The sequence below is a fragment of the Xylocopa sonorina genome, chromosome 15, assembly GCF_050948175.1.
Source record: "Xylocopa sonorina isolate GNS202 chromosome 15, iyXylSono1_principal, whole genome shotgun sequence".
NCBI classification, from domain to species: Eukaryota; Metazoa; Arthropoda; class Insecta; order Hymenoptera; family Apidae; genus Xylocopa; species Xylocopa sonorina.
In genome coordinates, this window is record NC_135207.1 from 6,821,195 (window position 1) to 6,844,142 (window position 22,948).

Below are 22,948 nucleotides of genomic sequence, written 5' to 3' on the forward strand. Positions count from 1 at the left end.
ATCTTGAAACGAATTTGGGCGAATATATAAAGAAATCTACTTTCTCGTTTCCAACAAGAATACACCTTCGACATTTTAAAGCAGAAAAAGGAAAACGACAAAACAAATAGAAATTCTTTAAACAATTACTTAAAGCTATACGTATAGATTTATCTTATTCGAAACCCTAATTAACTAATTCAATTTTTGTATTTTCTATTGAAAGCCTTCCTCTTTCTCTGTATCCGATTTTTTCCAATTTGTTTTTCTAAAATTTCACCTCTTTTCACATAGTTTCACTCTCATTACCAGAGGCACTTTATCTTAGTCTCGTTGCACCGATCCTGTATTCATTTCTGGGAATATGAGAGTTCGTAACTGACTGAACGTGATCGGGAAGTCTCATTCCGAAAGCCATTAGGTCCCTCTTTCGCCGGCCAAGCATCATCGGTATCATCATCGCCATTGTTGCCGGTAGTATTCCTGTGGAGGAGCAAATTTACTCTCTTGATTAGTTTCTTTGTAATTTGTTAATAATTAGTCGTTGTTAATGGCCCAAATTCCAAGTTCAAGAAGAAACAAATGTTCTCCAGTGAAACGATCGATTTCTTGCGTCGTTAATTTCTAATAACCTTAATATAATATAATTTAACACCATAACTGTTAGTTGGTTAATTAAACACTGTTAACGATCCAAATCCTAACAGCTACGTTCTGATACCATTTAAAAAAGAATAACGCGTAAGAAAAACTTACCAGCACTCACGGCAGCTAAAACAGCAGAGCCGGATGGCTTATTTCCCAACGTATTCCTGATAGGTCTCCTCTTCAGAATCGCAGGCAGCATCGGCAGTGTCTGTTTCTCCAACTCGTACTCCTTTCGGCTCTGGTCCACGCTCTTGAAGGTTTTCTCCACTTCCAGGAGCCCTCCGTGGGATGTGGTTGTGTTCGTGCCGTTGATCGACGGTAGCACCGTCAATCTAACCTAGGTAAACGATATTTCATCGAGCGAGTGCTAGTTTCTTTTACGATTGGGTGTTTACAAAATGTCACTTAAAAAAAAAACAAAAACAGAAAATATTCCGCTATCGTCTTTCTTCAAGAATTTGTTCAGAAAAAAAACGAAAGTAGAGAACCAGATTCGAGTACAAATGTTAAATAATATTTTTTTGTTTGAATCTTGTTTTTTCTATTTCCTTTCTTATTTGGAAAACTTTTAGAGATCGAATAGAGCAAATTCACTCGAACGGAACCACTCTCTTTATTAGTTTCTTTGTAATTTGTTAGTTAGTCGTTGTTGATAGCCCAAATTCCAAGTTAAACAGGAACAATGTTGTTAATTTCTAATAACCTTAATATGCTACTAAAACATAAAAAACAGAAAGAAAAAAGTACCCTGTTCTCATTATTAAATAAAACGCAAAATTTTCAATCCTTAAGAATCCAATAAAGAAGCATTCTAGACATACTTTCAATACAAAATTGCCTACATAACTTAACAAGCACTTAAAAATAATCATCTCTCTCAACATCTTCGGTTACATTCAATCACCCCAGAGCACTTCAAATCACATACATTTTCTTAAGTACTTGTAAAACTTCTTTGATCATCTAGCCTAACCTGTCTTTTCGAAGTCATCACAGCAATGGCTGGATCAGGCTCTTCCCCTTTATCAGCCAGGCTCTTGGTTGCGTTCTCCACTGCACCAGCTGAATCTATCTTCATCGACCTCTGTCTGGACTTGGTGTAGCCTCTGTTCGTGGACAGGAGTACCCATTGTCCGTCTCCGTTCCCAGGATAACTCTGTGGAAGGTTATTGACGTATTGATACTGCGAGAAACCTGGCCTCTCCGTCGAGGGTCGCAGACGATCGTCGAATCTCGTTGGGAAGTCGTGCCAGTCGTTGCTCTCCTCTCCCTGATTTTTATCCGGGTACTTGTCCAAGTACTGATAACTGGGCTTCGTAGGCTGAGGCCTGTTCCAGTTGTTGGGGAAATTCGCTGGCCGATTGTCTGTAATTATATCGCCGTTCGGACGGTCCGTGTATTTGTTCCAAGATGGCCGTTCCGGGGGCCACTTTTGTGCCTGCGTTTCTTCCGGTTTTTCCGTGTAATAGGAAGGGCGAGTCGTGGGTTTCTGCCATGGCTTCTCGTTGTTGGTTTCTGGCCAAGTTGGCTTTGGCTTTTCGTACCTGCAACAAATTTTCCAAATTTTATTATCGATGCATCGTTAAAGGGGGGATAGAGGTAGAATTCTGGCGAGTTTTTAGTAAAAATTGGTGATATACATATTTGTCGATAGCACCCTGAGCTTTTCTTTAGACGCAGATATATTCGTGGAACATTAGATAAATGTTAAGTAATGTGAGTTCCAAAGGAACTACAATTTCGAAATCTAGGTTTTGGATTAAAGTTAATATATCATTATGTATAGCTTTCGGTTGCTACAATAGTAATTTCGATTAGAGTGGTACACAGCAAAAAAAGAGAAAGTGAACGACTCGTAAGTAATATTACCATGGTTTGTTCTCGTAAATTGGCCTGACAGAGTAGTCCGAGGCCCAAGGTTTCCCAATGCTCGGCCTTTCCCAAGGTTTCACTTCCGGCCATGGTCGCTGGGTACTGGGCGTTTGCGCCTGCCATTTAGAAATTTTGCTTTTCGACCATGGAATTGCTTCCAACGTAACCCAGCCATTTCTGTCTTCGTGCGAATTCGCTCCGTAATACTTGTTCCTCTTCAGTGTGTCGTTCAAGGCTTCGCTTATCTGAGAGCATAGGCACGTTGTTCGTTACAAAAAAATGGCACGGAATGGTTACCTTTTATCTTAAAAACTATAATTTTGCAATTAAATTAACATTACAGGATGCACTGAAAATACAATTGAATTTTCTACAAATAACATCTTATGTTATAACAATATGTACAAAATATTATAATTTTAAATTAAATTAACGACTCACCCCAGCTTCGGTCGACGTAGAATTTTCAGCACTCTCCTCATTCTTAATACCTTGATCATAGCTCGAGCTGGTCGATTGAGTAGTCGGATCATCCACCCCGAGAGCAAGAGTATCGACAGGCTTGACGACCCGAAACGGATATCTCTGGTAGTTCTCGGTGCTTCCTTTGATCTTGCTGGCGTACTCCTCGAGGAACTTGTTCAGCACGTCTGGATTGAACGTCGACGTCTCAAACGCGTCCTCGGCCCTCGAGAAATCCTCGATCATCCTCTGACCGTCCTCCTGAAAGGTAGCTTTTGTTTCATCGTGCAACGAACTTTGAATAACGGCCATCGGCTCGACGAGTACCCTAGTATTCTCCCCCTTCGTCTTGAACACCTCGGATGCGTTCGTCCTCATCTTCACGTAGTACCTCGTGTCGCACTCCGAACCCATCAGGGTCAAGGACACCAGGAGCAGGAAGATCGCTCCCCTCACCGCCATCTGGAATGGACGAAGAAAGGAAACTTGTACACGATTGCACTTTCGCAACGTTTCCTAAAGGTCCGTCGACTTTTTGAGTGTCCCGTTATAGTTCTGGTTTGTCTGGTTCTTTGTTGTGCAGGGTGTATTAGGAGAACAGTTGCCTAAATAAGAATAGATCCATGGAAACTCTACAGAAATTGAAAGCGTGTTTTTATGATGAAGATCAAAAATTCAATATTGTAATTGAATGTTATTGCATTTTCTGCATCCTATCACTGTGAACTTTCGCTATACAGACTGTTACAAAAGTTTAGGAACTTGTTGATTTTTATTTTGTGTAATTAAATTAAAAAAACGTATTCTAGTGCAAATGTTAATAACACTGGATTAACAAAATTTTTAATTCGGACATTCTAACATTTCTTGTCTGAAATGACAATTGAATACACAAATAAATTGATAACATAAATTGATGGATACCACTTGACCGCCATCAATAATAACCCCCTTCCATGCTTAATAACTACGAAACATCCACCATCTCCAGAATATATCGATAGAAAAAAATTTTCCATACACTCACTGCAAGCTAATCTATTCCTCTCAAAAAGAAACATTGGTCACGCAAAAATGGAATTAGAACGAGGACAAAACAAATAAACGAATTTCTCCGTTAACCCGAAAGCTATACAAAAGTATACTACAATTAATCCGAATATCTACATTTCGAGCAACATCGTTCACCAGGAGATTAAGCAGCTCCAACTAAAATCTGTCCAGAAGTATAAAGAAGGGGTTAGATAGAGTGAGTGAGAGTGTGTGTGTGAGGGGGGGGGGGGGTTATGAAAAATTAAATGAAACAACGATAAAAGCGGGTCACAGCACAACACTGACCGTTTCCGTAGATCTCCGTCCAGCTTTCTGGCGATGACTTTCGATTGCGGATCACCTGGGTGGACCGGATAACCAAGGGCGGCCAGAGACCCGTTAGGAAACCGCGAAGAGCACTCAACGTGAACCAAGATGCTGGTGAACCGCGAGTCCGACCTCCGCTGTTCAAGGTCCGAGATGGCTCTGTCGCCGAGACGTTGCCCTCATTTGCTTTTAATCCAGGTCCCCACTTCCTGGGGACTTGGTCCATTTTGCGTCTCGCTTCCAGCTAGGCGATACCAACGGGCCGTCTACTCGCGCGCGCGCGCCTCGTCACCTGGAGAACGGTCCGCCATACTTCTCCTCTCTTCCTATTCCTGTTCTTGCCTGCTGATAATTGTCAGCTGGGTTTAACGTGGGTATTCGGCGAGCAGATTGACACAGATCTTCGTCTCTCGCATACGGATTAACTATTGGCATTTATTCGCTTTTATTTTTCATTTTCGTACGTTTCTTCCTCGAGAAAAGAAGCTGAGCAGACGCTTGGAAAGGTTCAGTGCTTAGTCGGCTTTTTCGTTCGCTAGCGGACGAAATATTTTAGTTAGTTGAGATGAGCGCGATTTGAATGGTCCGACAATCGTTTTGATGAATTTAGCGAAATCTAATTGGTTGGTTATATAACGTGGTATCTTGGTTTTGATTTTGAATTATTTTTGCAACTATAAACGTTCACGTAATGGAACTTTTAAGTGTATGTTTGCGATCGTTTGCAGTACTTACAGAGTTTTTCAAACAGTACAGTTACAGCATAGTTTCACACCCTTTTTCACTTGTTAACTCTCTGCTTCAGATTTAATCATTTATTCATCAAAGTAACGCAAAGTAAACGATACTACTTGTTAATCCAAATCTCAAACAATTTTTACACCCATCCGGCATTACTCGTTTATTTAGAGTTGCAATTCTTTTCAATAAAATTTCCCAAAGCTTCCAATGTTGTTTCGCGTTACCGCGTCAATTTGTTCATTCTTAGTTGATTTGATGAGATATTGAACGATGTCCAATGAAAGTTTGAGTCGTAGAAGATGGCAAGGAACGCAGTCGCGTTCGAAGAGCGGACGATCGCGAGCAAGCCAGGATTCGTCACGCACTAATTGCCAGGCAGCGTGGACAATCAACAGCTACCTTGCACGGTGGTTTTTCTGGTTATGATTCGGAATGTCAGCCGTCCGCGGACGCGCGCTATTCACCATTTTTACGACAACTCAATGGAGAACCTTCCGCGCGATCTTCCAAGTATGGACGTCGCAAGTAAATTCGTTTTACCATTCAGCGATCTTTAAAACCGGTTCCCCGACACGGACGCTTGCGTTCAAACTTCTTTCAGATCGCGAAACCATCCAAGTCGTTGAACGAGATCCTGAAGAATTCCGTTTACAACTTGCTTTCGCACGCCCTTTTTGTTCGGCAACTTTTGCCGAGTCGAACGTCTTCCTTTTCTTTTGTCAGTTCTTATTATTATTCTCCCAATATTATTATTATTGTCATCTGCATTCTTGCAATAATGCGTACTTTCAATGAGAAATATCATTCAAAAATACACATTTCGACATACAAATATTGAAAATTGATTTTCTTTCTCTTTGTTTCTGCCATTATTCTGCATTTGAAGTTGCTGTATCGATAAATATGTTTAAACATTTTCATTTACAGGAAAGATGATACAGAAAATTGATACTCCCCCCTCTCAGTCACAGAATTCTTCTATATTAAATAAAAATAATGACAACAAGAACTTGTTCAATCTTTTATATCGTAGTGTCTGTAATGTCAGCTTGTCGAATGGATCTTCTATTGTTTCAGAGGCGAAACCCATGATCTGGTTATGGCGGATTCGTTCGTCGATTAAGGACACGCGGAAAAAGAAGTGACGGAGGAACAGACATGACATCGTTCATGCTCGATAAATCTTCGATTTAACATTGTTTTACACGCGGGGGGAGTCGATCGTTTTGTTTCACGATTTTTGCGCTTTCTCGACACAGAAACTGGCGAATTTTTCCCCTTTTTTCTTTCTCATCGCATCAGGCGATGCACTTGTTTTTGGTTTTGCCGCGGGAGCGATACGATTTTAACGTTTCCGTTTTACGAGCAACTTTCATTTTGCGAGCTCAGATTTTTACATTTTTGCATCCCTGACCTACAAACATTTTCATCAGTTTCATCCTTACAGCGGAATATTATTTAATAAACCCCTTTTTGTTGACAAAACGGTTGTATCGAACAATTACACAATGTGGATAATAAACGTAAATTCAGTGTAGAAATGTTTTTTTTCAGTTTACCTTCTTTCCGTTGCTGATATCAATTTTGAAATTTCAAATTCAAATGGCCGAAAAATATGCTTTGAATGTACAATATAATAAAAAATTTCTATCGTTCAGCTTAACCCTATTTACTGCGGGTTCGATCGAAAAATAAATTGAAAATAAATAGTATAGACTTCCCCTGTAATGTTTACCGTGTGTTGGCAGTATCTGAACTCGTCGACGCGAGTATTACGGGGACAAAGAGTGGCCGCGCGCGACTTCCGCGGATTTTTCCCTTCCGGATTCCGGTCTGTCGGGGTGCGGTCGGCTGGCCTACTCGAAACCTGAATTGGGTCATTCTCCGACGTAGATGACCGCGAAAACGAGCATCAGGAACCGAGCATCGATGGAAAAGAAAGGACGCGATGGTTGTCAAAGCGCAGGGTACGTCTACTTTCGTTGTCGGCCGATCTAAACGGAAAGGGGACAAACTGTGCGTTTGGTACCGATTTTACCGTGCGATGACAAGTCGTCTGGAAGGTACGAAAAAGAAGAAACGATGAAAAGGAGAAGATATCATGGTTATAAATCAGGTATGATATTAGTTGATTTCATTTTTTAAGGATAAAATTATACGTACAGTAAAGATAGAGAATGTTTATTTGTATCAATGGACTGCATTTATTATTATTATTATTATTATTATTATTATTATTATTATGTATCGGCAGGAATTTTCTGGTAAAAAATAGATGTAACGTGATAAGTGAAAATTTCTTTTCTTTACTATCATAATTAATTAGCTAAACTTTAATGAGCCTCGAAAGAAGACAAACTTCCAAACCCTCGATCGACCTGATTCTCAAATTTCAAGGTGAATCCTGCATTTAATCCTGCAAAGTTCCTTTTCATCTACGGTTTCGCTCGGAGCTTAATTAAACGCCGACAAACACGATGACTGGTAGTTCACGGGAGAAGTGTATACGGGGTATTGTACGGGTTTATCTGGCATCTAGCATCTGCTACGTCCAGTTCTTTAGCACGACTTGACCTCCGTCTGGAATAAGGTCAGACTCTCGCCGGTCGCTGATAAAACTTGCCTTAGAAAGTCTTTTCACCCCTTTCCTCCGTTCTTCGCCGTGGAGCCGTGTGTAATAAAGAATTTTTCCTTCCTATTTTACGCCTCGCCCGTAGAAACTCGGAAGCGCCTGACCGTTTCTTTCTGAACGAGTTCCATTGCTTCCCATCCCTCCAAGTGTGACCCCTCCGAAACTGAACTCGTTACTCTCGTTCAAAAAAAATTCTGATTTTTCCTTTATTTTATAATGTTCACTTTACTGAATAATATAATCGATCGTTCTATTGATTATATCTTTCTATGCAGTTACAAAAGTTTTAAAGAAACCTTTCGAATGCGGTCCAAATTGGTGACCGAGGATCGCCTCCCGGTCGCAAAGGGTTAATATACTATAAGCTTTAAACGCTTAGCATAACTTGTTTTAGTAATTTTAGAATTTCGTAACATTCCTTAGTAATAGAGATAAGTTTAGACATTCATAAATTTTTAATGCAATTAATTGTGAATTCATTAATTAGTAAGTGTTTGAACATATTAACAACGAAATTCCTAAAAAAAAAGAAACCAGAAATATACCCATTTCATTTAGCTAGGAAACCTTCCTCGTCTCATAGGCGAGCGGCGTGAAAAGTGTCCCAGAATCCGTACGAGAAATCCGCAACAGAACGATGTTCGATCCGATGTATGCGCGTACTTACATTCGACTCTCCATACGTTTCGTGACTCCTCGCGTTAACACGCGTGCCTGACAGTAAAAACGTTTCATTATCCCGAACCGTACTTTCCATGAAAACTGGTTGTCGGATGCGTGAATATCACCTCGACATCTAGGCTATCCCCTTTCGTGGGGTTGTCCTTTCTTCCTTATTTTCCACGGCCACTTTCGTTCCGACCTTCTCGAGATCTTAACGCGACGACGACGACGACTGCTCGTAAGATGAACGATAAAGCTGATAATCGTGATTATCCGTTCGCGTGGAAAGCGTCGGTCCGCATTTACATCGCGCACGCTATCGCAACTGATTTCAGGATCTTATACGATGCTATCCATCTATATCGACGATGATAAAGTGATGATTTCTGCCGTCTAATTATAAATAGAGTAAGAATGCGTTTTCTCGACGAAACTTTTCCTCGACGTCCCTTTCGCCCGCCTACCTGAACTAAACGACCGCTTTGTCAACGGCAATTGGAGTGAGGCTTGCGATTAAGCGACGAGATCGTCTTCACGCTTTTTAGAGAACGACATCGGCGCCGGTTCCTCGGTAGTTAAAGTCAGCGAACCACCAAAGTTCCTCCTTAGTCCGACGGATTCTTCGCAATGGAAACGACTTCATCGTTTTTGTTCCATTAAACGGCGAACATGAACTACCGAGAGTCCACGGGAAAGCTAGTCGTCACGATCCTCTTATCCGCCACTTTAATCGCCGCTGAGCGCTTCGAAGAAACGAAGAACGGGACTCCGAAGGAGCAAGCGAAGCAAATCGAAGAATTCTTCGAGGAATCTAGCCAGGATGAGTATTCTTTACGAACAACGTCTACAACAGAGTCCACGACCACCATAGAGACTTACCAGAAGCTAACGCTGTCTATAAGTGGCGAGAACAACAACAACGTCTCCAAGGAGTTCAGACCTAGTTTGCATCTCGGGGAAATTAAAGAGTCCAGAATCGGCACTCCTTTTAACAACGTCCATCAAATTAAGTTTGGCACTGCGATGGTGCCCAATTCCTATCACGAACACCTCAAGGACCTTCGTTTCGTATTCCAACCTACTCATCAAACGCTACCAATTAATCACCAGGCCAATTATCATCAGAATTTGTTCGAAACGACAGCCGGACCGTTGGAAGATCACAGAAAAGATAGAATACAGCAGAATAGTTACGTTGAGTTCAAAAATGACGCGTTGGAGCCTCCTAGAGTCCAATATGGCGGTGTATCGAAGGACCAGGCGCACCAACAGCAATATAGCGCGCCAATGACCGCGAACGTAGGAGCACAGTACGATTTTGTGGACCAACGGGTCTTTCAAAATCTGGACAAGCCAGTTTTTGAGCAAGACGTGATTCATTTTTGGGGGAAACCGTCCAAGTTTCAGGGAGACGCACAAAAGCATGAATCCGGAGGACTTTTCACCGTTGCTACTCCGAAGGTGACGCATTACGCGGGATTATATGATCATCAGGGTCATCAAGATTTGCAAGAATACAACGACTTGTTTAAGAAGCCTAGTAACGGGGTGGTTTATGTCGAGGAGTCGTCGTTTATGAGGACCAGGAAGTTTCCTTATCCTATTTATCAGCCACAGGTTGGATACCAACTTGTTGGCACTGCTAACAACGAACATCCATCTCCTTTTGCTCTTCAAAAGGGGTGTGTATTCTTACACTTACATCAAAGTAATAATTATTGTAAATATTTAATCATTCCGTAGTGTGTCGTTTCGTTGACTTACCCCATTTTCGTTCAGGATATCCCCATGGAAGAAGATCATCCATCTAATCGGTGCGTTCCTGCCCCTTGGTTTGCTCATAGCCGCTCTGACGCCGAAAGTTGTCAAGGTCGAGAACACTACGTAAGCGTACTTTCGTTTTTTCCCTCTTTATTCTCCCGGCTCCGGGAGCGCGCCTATTTCAATTCGAATCCCTTCAGCCAGCCCAATATCGTGCTGTCGAAATGGAGGGTCACCGATTTACCAGTAGAGCACAAACAGATGCGATTCACGGACGACTCGAGCGGCTGCGAGGAGAGATCGATCTGCGATTTGATCTTGGCTGGAAGCGACGCAGGATCGACCGCGTTGCAGAACGTGCTGTGGAACCTGGCGACAAGGTGATTTAATTGATTGTTTAATTGTTTGGAACATCGCCGATAGAATCTTGAAAGACAATCACTGGTTGTTTACATAGAATTTTTGCAAATGTGATTAATCGTAAGCGTGGCTAATCGTTGTTTGCTCGTGACAAAATGTTGAAAGGAAATTTCGTTGAAAGGGAATATCGAGCAAATTTCATTTTTCGTTGGGATGGCGAGGGTGTGAATATATACTTAACAATTGGTACTTAAACACGTAAAAAAGATTCGAATAATTTTATTTAGATATTTCTAGACATTTTTATAAATTTAATGAGTAATTCCTGTCGAATTATATTTATTTTGAAACAGAATTATGACGAAATAGAGGACAATTTTATATAGAATTACGATTATGTGATTTTCAGAGAAGAATTAAAATTATGTAATAAATTGTGAATGAAATCTTTTGGACAATTTTAATATAATCATATCTAATCGATTATGGTCGTATGCATTATTCTCATTACGAAAATTTTGTTAATCGATAGAACATCGCAAATAATGGCCGAGGAGAGCGGTCTTCGCGAAGTGTTCGAAGCTGTGAAGAAAAAGGACTGCACCAACGTCCCCTGTTAATCTTCAGTTTGATCCGCCATCAACCCGTTTGTATCGTTCGAAAAAGTGGAAAACTGGCCCATATTTACCAAAACCTTTTGCTTTTACCCGGAGAAATACTTTATCCATAAGGGAAATTCCGTGTGTATATAAGTTTAGAATACAAATGAATTAAAAAGTCTAACTGGACGACGGTGATGGTGAACCTTATATTAAACGCATGGGTGCGCGTAATTTTCACTATGGAAGAGAGAAACAAAAAGGAAGGAAAATTGAGATCTGTTAATGTTCAACTTTCTCCAAACGATCGTAATAAAAATGAGACACGCAGAAAGGAACAAGTAGAAATCCAGCTGAAAGTAACTGTCAAGTAATTACTTGTAGCACTTTATCTTCGCGTACTTGGTAGTATTTCTATAATTAGAAAATAATTACAAACGTGCACGGGATCGTTGCTGTTATCCTAGTTTCTACAGAAATTGCAAAATAATTGCAGCGATTGAATCGATAAATAATTGGTTTATCGCAGATCTTCATTTGCTATCCGAATCTCATTTTCATTAATTTTTATTAATTAATATAGTTATATAGTAAATTGTTAAATATTACAATTTTGTGTGGCGAATCGTGTTGAGACTTATATATTTCGATTATACTTTTTGAATAATTAGTTACTCGTGTTATTGTACTTTTTATGTGTTCGTTCATATATTTTTATAAATATAGTTAGATCGTGTTATTTCTGAATTACTAACGGTTTACTTAAAGTTCCACTTTCACTACCTCTATATATCTCTTACCGAGTGTCAACGAAAGTGATCAAAGCTCGACCGAATAAGGACGCCATGCCCGGCCGGATGCGAGGATTATTCGGGAATTGTTCTGTCAGCCGCGCGACTGTCGTTCCAAGTGAAAGTAGTCACAGTAAACCCATATGCGGGTCGACGTTATTCTATACCAGTTCCAGTCAGGAATTCCTGTACCCACGACAAGATGATACGGGTTATCGCCGACTACAACAGCCTATCATCTCGCATCTCGAGCATTGATATGCTCCCAAGGAAATGGCTCATCCATTGTCTCCTTTAGCACGGTTTTTCAATTGTTTTTTAGTTCAACACGTGATTGAATATTAATTTTTACATGTTCCGGCGTTCAAACTATATATAATAAACTTAAGATATATTTCTTTTGCCGCCATACTTGAGGAAACTTTTTAACCAATACCCAATCCCAAACTATCGATTTATACATTTACAAATAAAACAACGAGATGGAAGTTAAATAAAGATCTAACATTTTTCACATTAAATATGTACCCCTGTTTTCCAGCACAAAGACAATACCCAAACTGCAGCCGCATCGTTGCAAAAATACCCCTCAACGCGAAACAAAGGCCAGCATTCCCCCCCCCCCCCCCCCCAAGTGAAGTTCCCCCCCTGAAAGTTCAGGTAATTGTGCTCACTTATCTCTAATTACCACTGTCTCGTTCCTGGCGAGCACACCTTCGCGGAACGTTGTCCATTTTATTTCTTTCCTCTTCTTCTTCTTCTTCTTCTTCTTCTACTTCTTCTTCTTCTTCTTCTTCTTCTTCCTCTTAGCGTTCAATACGCGAGAACACGGGATCGCGTATCAATAGCAACGAAAGTGAGCCACCTTTTTATCGACGCATTCTACTTTTGATGAAAAGGCGTTCTCCGCGGACTCGAGCGCATCGTAAAACGGAAGGATAGCCTGGGATTTCTGGTCACCGTTGTGGGTACCGTTCGACGGTACGTGTGCTCGTTGTACAATGGATGTAGAGTATCGGGTGCGTTTTCCGCGTGGAATTGTAACGTTGTTCTAGAAATATACACTGCGATACTCACGCGTGTATTGGGTCGTCCGGAAAGTCCGTACCCAGCAAGGAATGTTTTATGTTCATTCGTATTTTTCGAAATCTGCGTCAGGAAATATGCCGGGAAGACTCGTGACGCCATCTCTGCGGAAAGTGCTGAAACTGTTCGCCGTTCAGGGTTCAGCCGTTCCTCGAGTGGTGGCGTCACAGTGGCGTAAATAAATTAATTAACCTAATAATTAATGAATTGATCAGCAATGTTAGGAATATAACGATAATAGAATACGTGTAATCATTAAAAATGCGTTTCTATTATGGGAGAATGTTCCAAATGGTGGATGCTTCAAAGTGAATGACAGGATTTCTTTGATTAAACTATCATTTGGATTTATGAAGGTAATTTATAATCTAAGACTTTTGTATTCGTTGAATTGTCAACAAATTGCAATAAACGTTCTGTCATTTTCAATGATCAGTTTAAATACTCAATCATCCCTGCAACGATCCCGAAAAGATCTATTTCAATATCTGAGGCGAAAAGATATTGTAACACTGTACCAAACACAAATAAATGAATTGCTTGCGACCACGTACAGTGCTGGACAAAAGTATTGGCACAGCATGATTGTTATGATAAAAATGCTTATAACTATGAAACAAATTGTTAAAAAGGAAAAATTTGTTTACACGTTTATTTATTTATTATTCTAGATTATTATTTAACAGAAACAGTAATATAAATAAAGTGATATGCGAAATAATAACAAAAACATATTTATTGAGCGTTTTAAGCATGGACAAAAGTATTGGCACATTATACAAAATTTAGTGTAGTTGTATCTCTCCGAAAAAAATCCGATTGTCACTTGATGGTATAGGTAGGGGATTCCCTGATAGTCATTTTTTCTAACAGTCATCCTTAAGTTCAGTCGATTAGCAACATAGGAAATATAACAAGCAACAATGTCAAGAAGAGGGAAAGAAACTACAAGTGAAGAGAGAAAAATAATATTAAATTTGCACAAAATGCGAAAATCTTATAGTGAAATAGCAAAAAGTGTTAATAGAAGTCGATTCACTATTAGAAGTGTCGTAAAACGATTTGAGAATCAATCAGATTTCAAAAGTAGGAATCGAAGTGGACGTCCCTCAAAGTTAACAGTTAGAGAAAAACGGAAAATTGTAAAGGAAGTGAAAATAAATTGTAAATTAAACTCATCACAACTTAGAGCAAAGTTAAATGAAGAAAATAAAAAAGAAGTAAGTTCGAAAACTATACGGAGAGTGTTAAAAGATGCGGGATATTCTGCGTGTGTCGCAAGAAGGAAACCATACATATCCAAGAAGAATCGGAAGATGAGAAAAGAATTTGCAAAAGAATTTATAAAAAAGGATCCCACATTCTGGAATAACGTATTATTTTCAGATGAAACTAAATTTAATATATTTAAATCAGATGGCAGAGTATTAGTTTGGAGAAAGCCAAATACGGAAATGGATCCACAACATTTACAAGCCACTGTGAAACATGGAGGAGGTGGAGTCATGGTATGGGGTTCCATTGCAGCGTCTGGGGTTGGCGAATTAGTATTCATAGATGAGATTATGGACAAATATGTATATTTAAATATATTAAAGGAAAATTTATTTAAAAGTGCTAATAAATTAAATCTCCCGCGTGATTTTTATTTTCAACAAGACCATGATCCAAAACATACTGCCTATATTGTACGACAATGGATCGTTTACAATACCGCACATACATTAAATACCCCACCCCAGAGTCCAGACATGAATCCCATCGAACATGTTTGGAATGAATTAGAAAAAAAAATTAGAAAATATAATATAACAAACAAAAACCAATTAAAAGCTATTATTTTACAAGAATGGAACAATATAGAGCCGGATTTTACAAAAAAATTGGTAACTTCAATGCCAAAACGATTGAAGGAAGTTATCATGAGGAATGGAGGGCCAACCAAATATTAATTTTTAATTTCTAAGTACTTTCAATCATTTGTGCCAATACTTTTGTCCATGCTTAAAACGCTCAATAAATATGTTTTTGTTATTATTTCGCATATCACTTTATTTATATTACTGTTTCTGTTAAATAATAATCTAGAATAATAAATAAATAAACGTGTAAACAAATTTTTCCTTTTTAACAATTTGTTTCATAGTTATAAGCATTTTTATCATAACAATCATGCTGTGCCAATACTTTTGTCCAGCACTGTATATAGAAATTAGTTGGGAGTGCGTTCAATCGTATGGATACACCGATTGTACTTTATACCAATGCGTATATTCAGAGAAACAAGCACAGAAACAGTGAAACTAATAGAAGTAGATATAAGAGAATGGGTATAAATCTATGCAAATATTACACAGATATGTTGCAATCACTGCAAGCACGAGAGTAATGAATAGACGGGAATAAAATAACGAATCATTTTTCAATAGCATCTTATTTACATTAACTATGAAGTTACTGCTCTTCCCTCGATCACTACGTGACAAAAGAAACTGCGTGCTAATTAATTAATAGCTGCAATAAGGAATGTTTTATGTTTATTCGCATTTTTCCACCCCTACGTCAGAAAATATGGTGGGAAGACTGGTGGTGCCATGTCTGTGGACAGTGCTGAAACTGTTCGTTGTTTAGGGTTCAGTCGTTTTTAAAGATATGGCGCCACTACGACGTAAATTGTGACGTTATCGACTTCCACATCCCGGCAGACTCGTTCGCTGCCATCTACTTCCGAGGGACGTTATCGACTTCCACATCTCAGCAGACTCGTTCGCTGCCACCTACTTCCGAGGGACGTTATCGACTGTCACATTTCAGCAGACTCGTTCACTGCCATCTACTTCCGAGGAACGTTATCGACTGCCACGTCTAAGCAGACTCGTTCACTGCCATCTACCTCCGAGGGACGTTATCGACTGCCACATGTCAGCAGACTCGTTCACTGCCATCTACCACCGAGGGATGTTATCGACTGCCACATCTCAGCAGACTCGTTCACTGCCATTTACCTCCGAGGGACGTTATCGACTGCCACATCTCAGCAGACTCGTTCACTGCCATCTACTTCCGCCCCTCGGAAGGTACATTTTCAGTAGGAAATTGTTTAAAGATTAATTCGTGCCATCTATAAAAAAGAGACTCTCGTTTGCTACGTCTTTCAAATTTACACGTTTTTAAAATATATTATTCACTTATTTGTACGCCATCAAAGACATCACATCATAATTTTTCTTTACAAAATCTAGATTTATATTTAGCTTATATTTCTACGCTTTCTATAAGAAACATGAAAATATAAGAAGTTACTTTTTACGCGACGTTTAATCCTGTATCACGATTATCAACTGAGAACCAGCACCATGTTCCAGGAACGTTCTCTCGAGTCCACGTTCAAACAGTGCAAATATCTCTGTCAATAAAGTCGAAACAAAATTAATTACGTACACGGCGAAAGGCAGTGATTGTACGGTTCGCGGATAAGTTTTTTGTTACCGCAGCTAATAACCGAAGCCAGTAGCGAAGACTGCAAGGCCGCTGGACATGCAATTGACACGATAGCTCGTGCGGCTACGTTAGCTGTGTTGAATCCTTAGAGCTCTATGGACGCATATACGCGATTTTTCTAAGCTTCTACTTCAGTTTACCTTACTTGTTAAAGACTTATTGTTTGTAGGAAATTGTACCTTCCGAGGGGCGGAAGTAGGTGGCAGCGAACGAATCTGCTAAGACGTGGAAGTCGATAACGCTTCCAAATAAATTTATATTAATTAATTAATTAATCAAGGATGTTGGAGATTATAATGAAAATTGTAGGCGTATAACCATCTAAGTCCTAGTAATATATTATACGTATGTGCATTATAAAGATAATTTATAAAACAAGACTTTTGTATTCTGTCAATTGACAAGAAGTTGCAATAAACGTTCTGTTATCTTTAATGATCGGTTTAATTATTCAATCACCTCCATAACGTTCCTGGAAAGATCTATTTTAATGTCTGAGGCAAAAAGATAGTAGAATGCTGTATTAAACGCAAATAAATGAATTGCTTGCGAATACGTGTGCAGAAATTAATTGGGAATGCGTCCAATTCTATGGACAGATCGCTTATATTTTCTGTTGAAGCGTATATTCAGAGAAACAAGCACAGAACAGTGAAACTAACAGAAATAGATGTACGAGAATGGGTATAAATCTATACAAATATTACACAGATACGTTGCAATCACTGCAAGCACGAGAGTAATGACTGGAAGGGAATAAAGCAACGAATCATTTTTCAATAACATTTTATTTACACGAACTATAAAGCTACTGCTCTTTCCTCGTTAATTACGCGACGAAAGACACTGAGTGTTAATTAATTAGTAGCCACAACAAGGAATGTTTTATGTTTGTTCACATTTTTCGACACTACGTCAGAAAACATGGCGAGAAGACTGGTAGCGTCATCTCTGTGGAAAATGATGAAACTATTCGTCGTTCACGGTTCAGCCGTTCCACGAGAGATGGCGCCACTGTATCGTAAAAAATTAATGGTGATATTAATCAATAAATTGATTAGCAATATTAAAACTATAATGGTAATAGAATACATATAATCATTAAAAACGCGTTTCTATTACGAGAATATGTTCCAAGTGGTAGATGCATCAAAACAATTGAATGGATTTCTTTGATTAAACGATCAAAATTAATAATGTTCTGACACTTGCAATAATCCTTTTTTCTGACTTTTCTCTTGTTTAGTATGCTACATCAATCAATTGCTTACATGTGTATGTTTTTAATTTTATGCACAGATATCTGATGATGCACCCCAAAGGACTTTATTATTCAAGCAACTATAGGTCTACGTCGGATAAGAATGTCAGAGAAGAAACTATAATATCCATGCACCAAAGGCTGGCAGACCGCCCGTTATTACTATTCAGACAAGAGTTACAAAATCCTGAAGCAGTTATAATGGATTCTTTAATCAACAACAAAGAAGAAGTTGCAGAAATGGCTGACCTACGTTATATCTTTACAAATTGACATGAGTGTTAGCCGTAGATGTGTCGTACACTTGCTTCCTGAGATCCTTTATAAAATGCATCTACTAATTCTTACCATTTAAATTTTAGTAATATACTATGCGTATACGTATTTATTAAGGTAACTTATAAGCTAACACTTTTGTATTCTGTAAATTGACAATGTTATCTGTTATCTTTAATGATCGGTTTAATTATTCAATCACCTCCACAACGATCCTGGAATGATCTATTTTAATGTCCGAGGCGAAAAGAGAGTAGTATGCTGTACTAAAAACAAATAAATGAATTGCTGCGACCATGTGTGTAGGATTTAATTGGGAATGCGTCCAATTGTATGGACAGACCGCTTGTATTTTCTGCTAAAGCGTATATTCAGAGAAACAAGCACAGAACAGTGAAACTAATAGAAATAGATATAAGAGAATGGATATAGATCTATACAAATATTACAGAGATGTGTTGTAATCACTGTAAGCACGAGAGTAGTGACTGGAAGGGAATAAAACAACGAACCATTCTTGTATAACATCTTATGTACATTAACTGTAAAGTTACTGCTCCTTCGTCGTTAATAACGTGACGAAAGGAACTGCGTATTAATTAATTAATAGCCACAATGAGGAATGTTTTACATTTATCCACATTTTTCGAAACATACGTCGGAAAATATGGCGGGAAGACTGGTGGCGCCATCTCTGTAAGAAGTGTTGAAACTGTTCGCCGTTCAGGGTTCAGCCGTTTCACGAAAGATGGCGCCACCATGCCATACATAAATTAATTAATTAATCAGCAATATTAGAACTATAACGACAGTAGAATGCTTATAATAATTAAAAATGTTCCAAGTGGTGAAGGCGTCAAAACAATTGAATGGATTTCTTTGATTAAACGATCAAAATTAATAATGTTCTGACACTTGCAATAATCCTTTTTTCTGACTTTTCTCTTGTTTAGTATGCTACATCAATCAATTGCTTACATGTGTATGTTTTTAATTTTATGCACAGATATCTGATGATGCACCCCAAAGGACTTTATTATTCAAGCAACTATAGGTCTACGTCGGATAAGAATGTCAGAGAAGAAACTATAATATCCATGCACCAAAGGCTGGCAGACCGCCCGTTATTACTATTCAGACAAGAGTTACAAAATCCTGAAGCAGTTATAATGGATTCTTTAATCAACAACAAAGAAGAAGTTGCAGAAATGGCTGACCTACGTTATATCTTTACAAATTGACATCAGTGTTAACCGTGGATGTGTCGTACACTGGCTTCATAAAAACCTTTATAAAATGCATCTACTCTAGCTTATCATTTAAATTTCAGTAATATACTATGCGTATGCGTACTTATTAAGGTACTTTGTAAGCTAAGACTTTTGTATTCTGTGAATTGTCAAAAAGATGCAATAAACGTTTTGTCATCTTATAATTTAATGACCGGTTTAATTATTCAGTCACCTCCACAACGATCCTGGAATGATCTATTTTAATGTTTGAGGCGAAAAATTAGTATAATGCTCTACCAAACACAAATAAATGAATTGTTTGCGACCACGTGTGTAGAAATTAGTTGGGAGTGCGTTCGATTGTATGGACAGATCGTTTGTACTTTCTACTAATGGATATATTCAGAAAAATAAGCACAGAACAGGGAAACTAATAAAAGTAGATATACGAGAATGGGTATAAATCTATACAAATATTACACAGATACGTTGCAATCACTGCAAGCACGAGAGTAATGACTGGAAGGGAATAAAGCAACGAATCATTTTTCAATAACATTTTATTTACACGAACTATGAAGCTACTGCTCTTTCCTCGTTAATTACGCGACGAAAGACACTGAGTCATACTTAATTAGTAGCCACAACAAGGAATGTTTTATGCTTGTTCACATTTTTCAGGGTTCAGGGTTCAGCCGTTCTATGAGAGATGGCGCCACCATGACGTAAATAAATTAATGATGATACTAATTATTAAATTAATCAGTAATGTTAGAACTATAACGATAGTAGAATGCGTATAATGATTAAAAATGTTCCAAATGGTGAATGCGTCAAAACCATTGAAAGGATTTTTTCGATTAAATGATCAAAGTTAATAATGTTCTGACACTTATAATAATCCCTTTTTCTGACTTTTCTCTTGTTTAGTATGGTACCTCAATCAATTGTGAACATGTGTATGTTTTTGATTTTATGCACAGATATCTGGTGATGCATCCCAAAGGACTTTATTAATCAAGCAACTACATGTCTACATCGGATAAGAATGACAGAGAAGAAACTCTAATATCCATGCAACGAATACTAGCGGTTGGCTTATTATAACTATTCAGACAAGAGTCGCAGAGTCCTGAAGCAGTAATAATGGACTGTGTAATCAACGACAAAGAAGAACTTGCAGAAATGGATGATCTATGTTATCTCCTTACAAATCGACATCTATGTTGGTCTTACATGTGTCGTACATTGGCTTCCTAAGATCCTTTATAAAATGCACCTACTAAGCCTTACCATTTAAATTTGGTAATATACTATGCGTATGTGGATTTGCAAAGGTAATTTATAAGATAAAGTGTTTGTATTCTGTGAATTGATAAGAAGTTGCAATAAACGTTTCGTTACCTCTAATGATCTGTTTAATTACTCAATCACCCCCGCAACGATCCTGGAATAACCTATTTCAATGTCTGAGGCGACATAATAGTACAATATTGTACCAAACACAAATAAATGGATTGCATGCGACCACGTGTCCAGAAGTTAGAAGGGAATGCGTTCAATTGCATGGACAGATTGCTTGTAGTTTCTACTAATGCGTATATAAGAGAAACAAGCACAGAAGTAGGGAAACTAATAAAAGTAGATGTAAGAGAATGGGCATAAATCTATACAAATATTACACAGAAACGTTGTAATCACTGCAAGCACGAGAGTAATGACTGGATGGGAATAAAACAACGAATCATTTTTTTCAATAACATTTTATTTACATGAACTATGAAGTTACTGCTCCTTCCTCGTTAATTACGTGACGAGAGAAACTGAGTATTAATTAATTAATAGCCACAACAAGGAATGTTTTATGTTTGTTCACATATTTCGATACTTAGTAAGACTGGTACCGCCATCTCTGCAAGAAGTGCTGAAACTGTTCCCCGTTCAGGGTTCAGCCATTCCACGAGAGATGGCGCCACCATATCGTAAATAAATTAATGATAATTAATAATTTAATCAGCAATGTTAGAACTGTAACGATAATAGAATACGTATAATCATTAAAAAATGCTTTTCTACTTCGAGAGTATGTTGTAAGTGGTGAAAAATAAATAATGGAAAGGATTTCTTTCATTAGACGATGATAGTAACATTCTGACACTTGTAATCCTTTTTTTTTTTTATGACTTTTCTCTTGTGTAGTATGGTATCTCAATCAATTGTGCACATGCGTATGCTTTTAATTGCGTGTACAAACGTCTGGCCAAGCATCTCCAAGGACTTACGACTAACAATTACATGTGTTCAGCTGAGAGTAACGGTGCAAGAACTACAATAACCAGGTAGAAGAGATTAATGGTAAGCTTCTCATCACAGTTAGAAGAAGAGTTCCTATGTCTTAAAGCAGTTACAAACAACTGTTGGATCAACGACGAAGAAGACGCAAGAGAAATTGTTAATCTACAGGTTCTTATTATAAATTGGCATCGCTTTTAGTCGCGTGGGATGTATCTTACACTTGTTTACAAAGACTATGCGTAAAATGTACCTGGTAAGCCTTACCAACAAAATTTTAATAATATACTATGTATATGTGCATTTATAAATTTAATTTATAAGCGTACGCAGGTACGGACACTTCTTGTATTCTTTAATTGTCAAGCATCTGAAATAAATGTTCTATTATCACCAATTAATCGTTAATAACACTTGTAAATAACCAAGAATGACCCATTTCAATCCTGAAACACGAAACAACTTGTAAACTGCATTTTCTGAAAGAAATTAACAAATCGCTTTAGACAACGTGCATGCAGATTAGTCAGGAACGCCTTGATCCTTATGGAGATTACTTGCAGAACACAGAAACCAGCAGAATTGAATATAAAAGTAGGGGTACAGATGTAAAAAAAAATAATGCACATGTTACAACTATAAGCACGTGAATTTAATAATTGTTTGGAACGGGATAAAACATGGAATCACTGCACAATAATATACTCTTTACATTAACAATGAAGAAACTGTTTAAATTTTAAGTAACCAACAGCTATTACGACGCATATTTTGTAATTATTAACTTTAATCGAAATGTACAAGCAAGTACTGCTGACTGACAGGTGGCGCCATCTCTCGTGAAACTGCTTAAACCTTTCGCAACTTTGTTTCGAAAATTATCGAAGAGATGGCGCCACAATGGCGCCAAAATTGAATTATAATTATGAAATTATTAATTAATCATGAAATTATGTAATGATCCTTAAGTAAAGAAAGGCGTTGTAGGCCCACGGTAAGAAATGATCTATCCATCAATGAAATTGGCCCTACCAATGACACAAAATACAAGTAGGAGTGCCTTAACCGCTCGCCAAACGCAACCGGAAGTAAGCTAACCTAACCTAACCTAACCTAACCTAACCTAACCTACCCTAACCTAACCTTCACCCCTTCGGACCATTCCTAACCTAACCTAACTTATCCTAACACTAACCCAACCCCTGCGGAAGTAACTTAGATAACCCTAGACCCTCCGGCAAGTATTATAATCTATCCTAACCTAACCGAAACCCTTTTGTAAGTAACTTAATACAACCTAACCTAACCTAACCGGAAGTGACGTCATCCCGTCATCCCTTCGCGCCTGCGCAAAACGGAAGTGACGTCATCCCTCGGCACCTGCGCAACCGGAAGTGACGTCATCCCTCGGCGCATGCGCAGCCGGAAGTGAC

At 38.4% G+C, this 22,948-nt stretch overlaps 1 protein-coding gene across 1 annotated transcript; it reads right to left on the reverse strand.

Moving 5' to 3' along the window:
• Window positions 1-298: 298 nt before the first annotated feature.
• On the reverse strand, window positions 299-10,269 carry LOC143430692 (uncharacterized). The gene is made up of 6 exons (XM_076907072.1): window positions 10,121-10,269; window positions 2,941-3,423; window positions 2,497-2,744; window positions 1,601-2,171; window positions 736-964; window positions 299-462 (listed from the first exon to the last, which is right to left on the reverse strand). The coding sequence occupies exons 1-6, from the start codon at window positions 10,196-10,198 to the stop codon at window positions 299-301; spliced, it is 1,773 nt and encodes a 590-aa protein (XP_076763187.1). The 5' UTR covers window positions 10,199-10,269.
• Window positions 10,270-22,948: the final 12,679 nt, after the last annotated feature.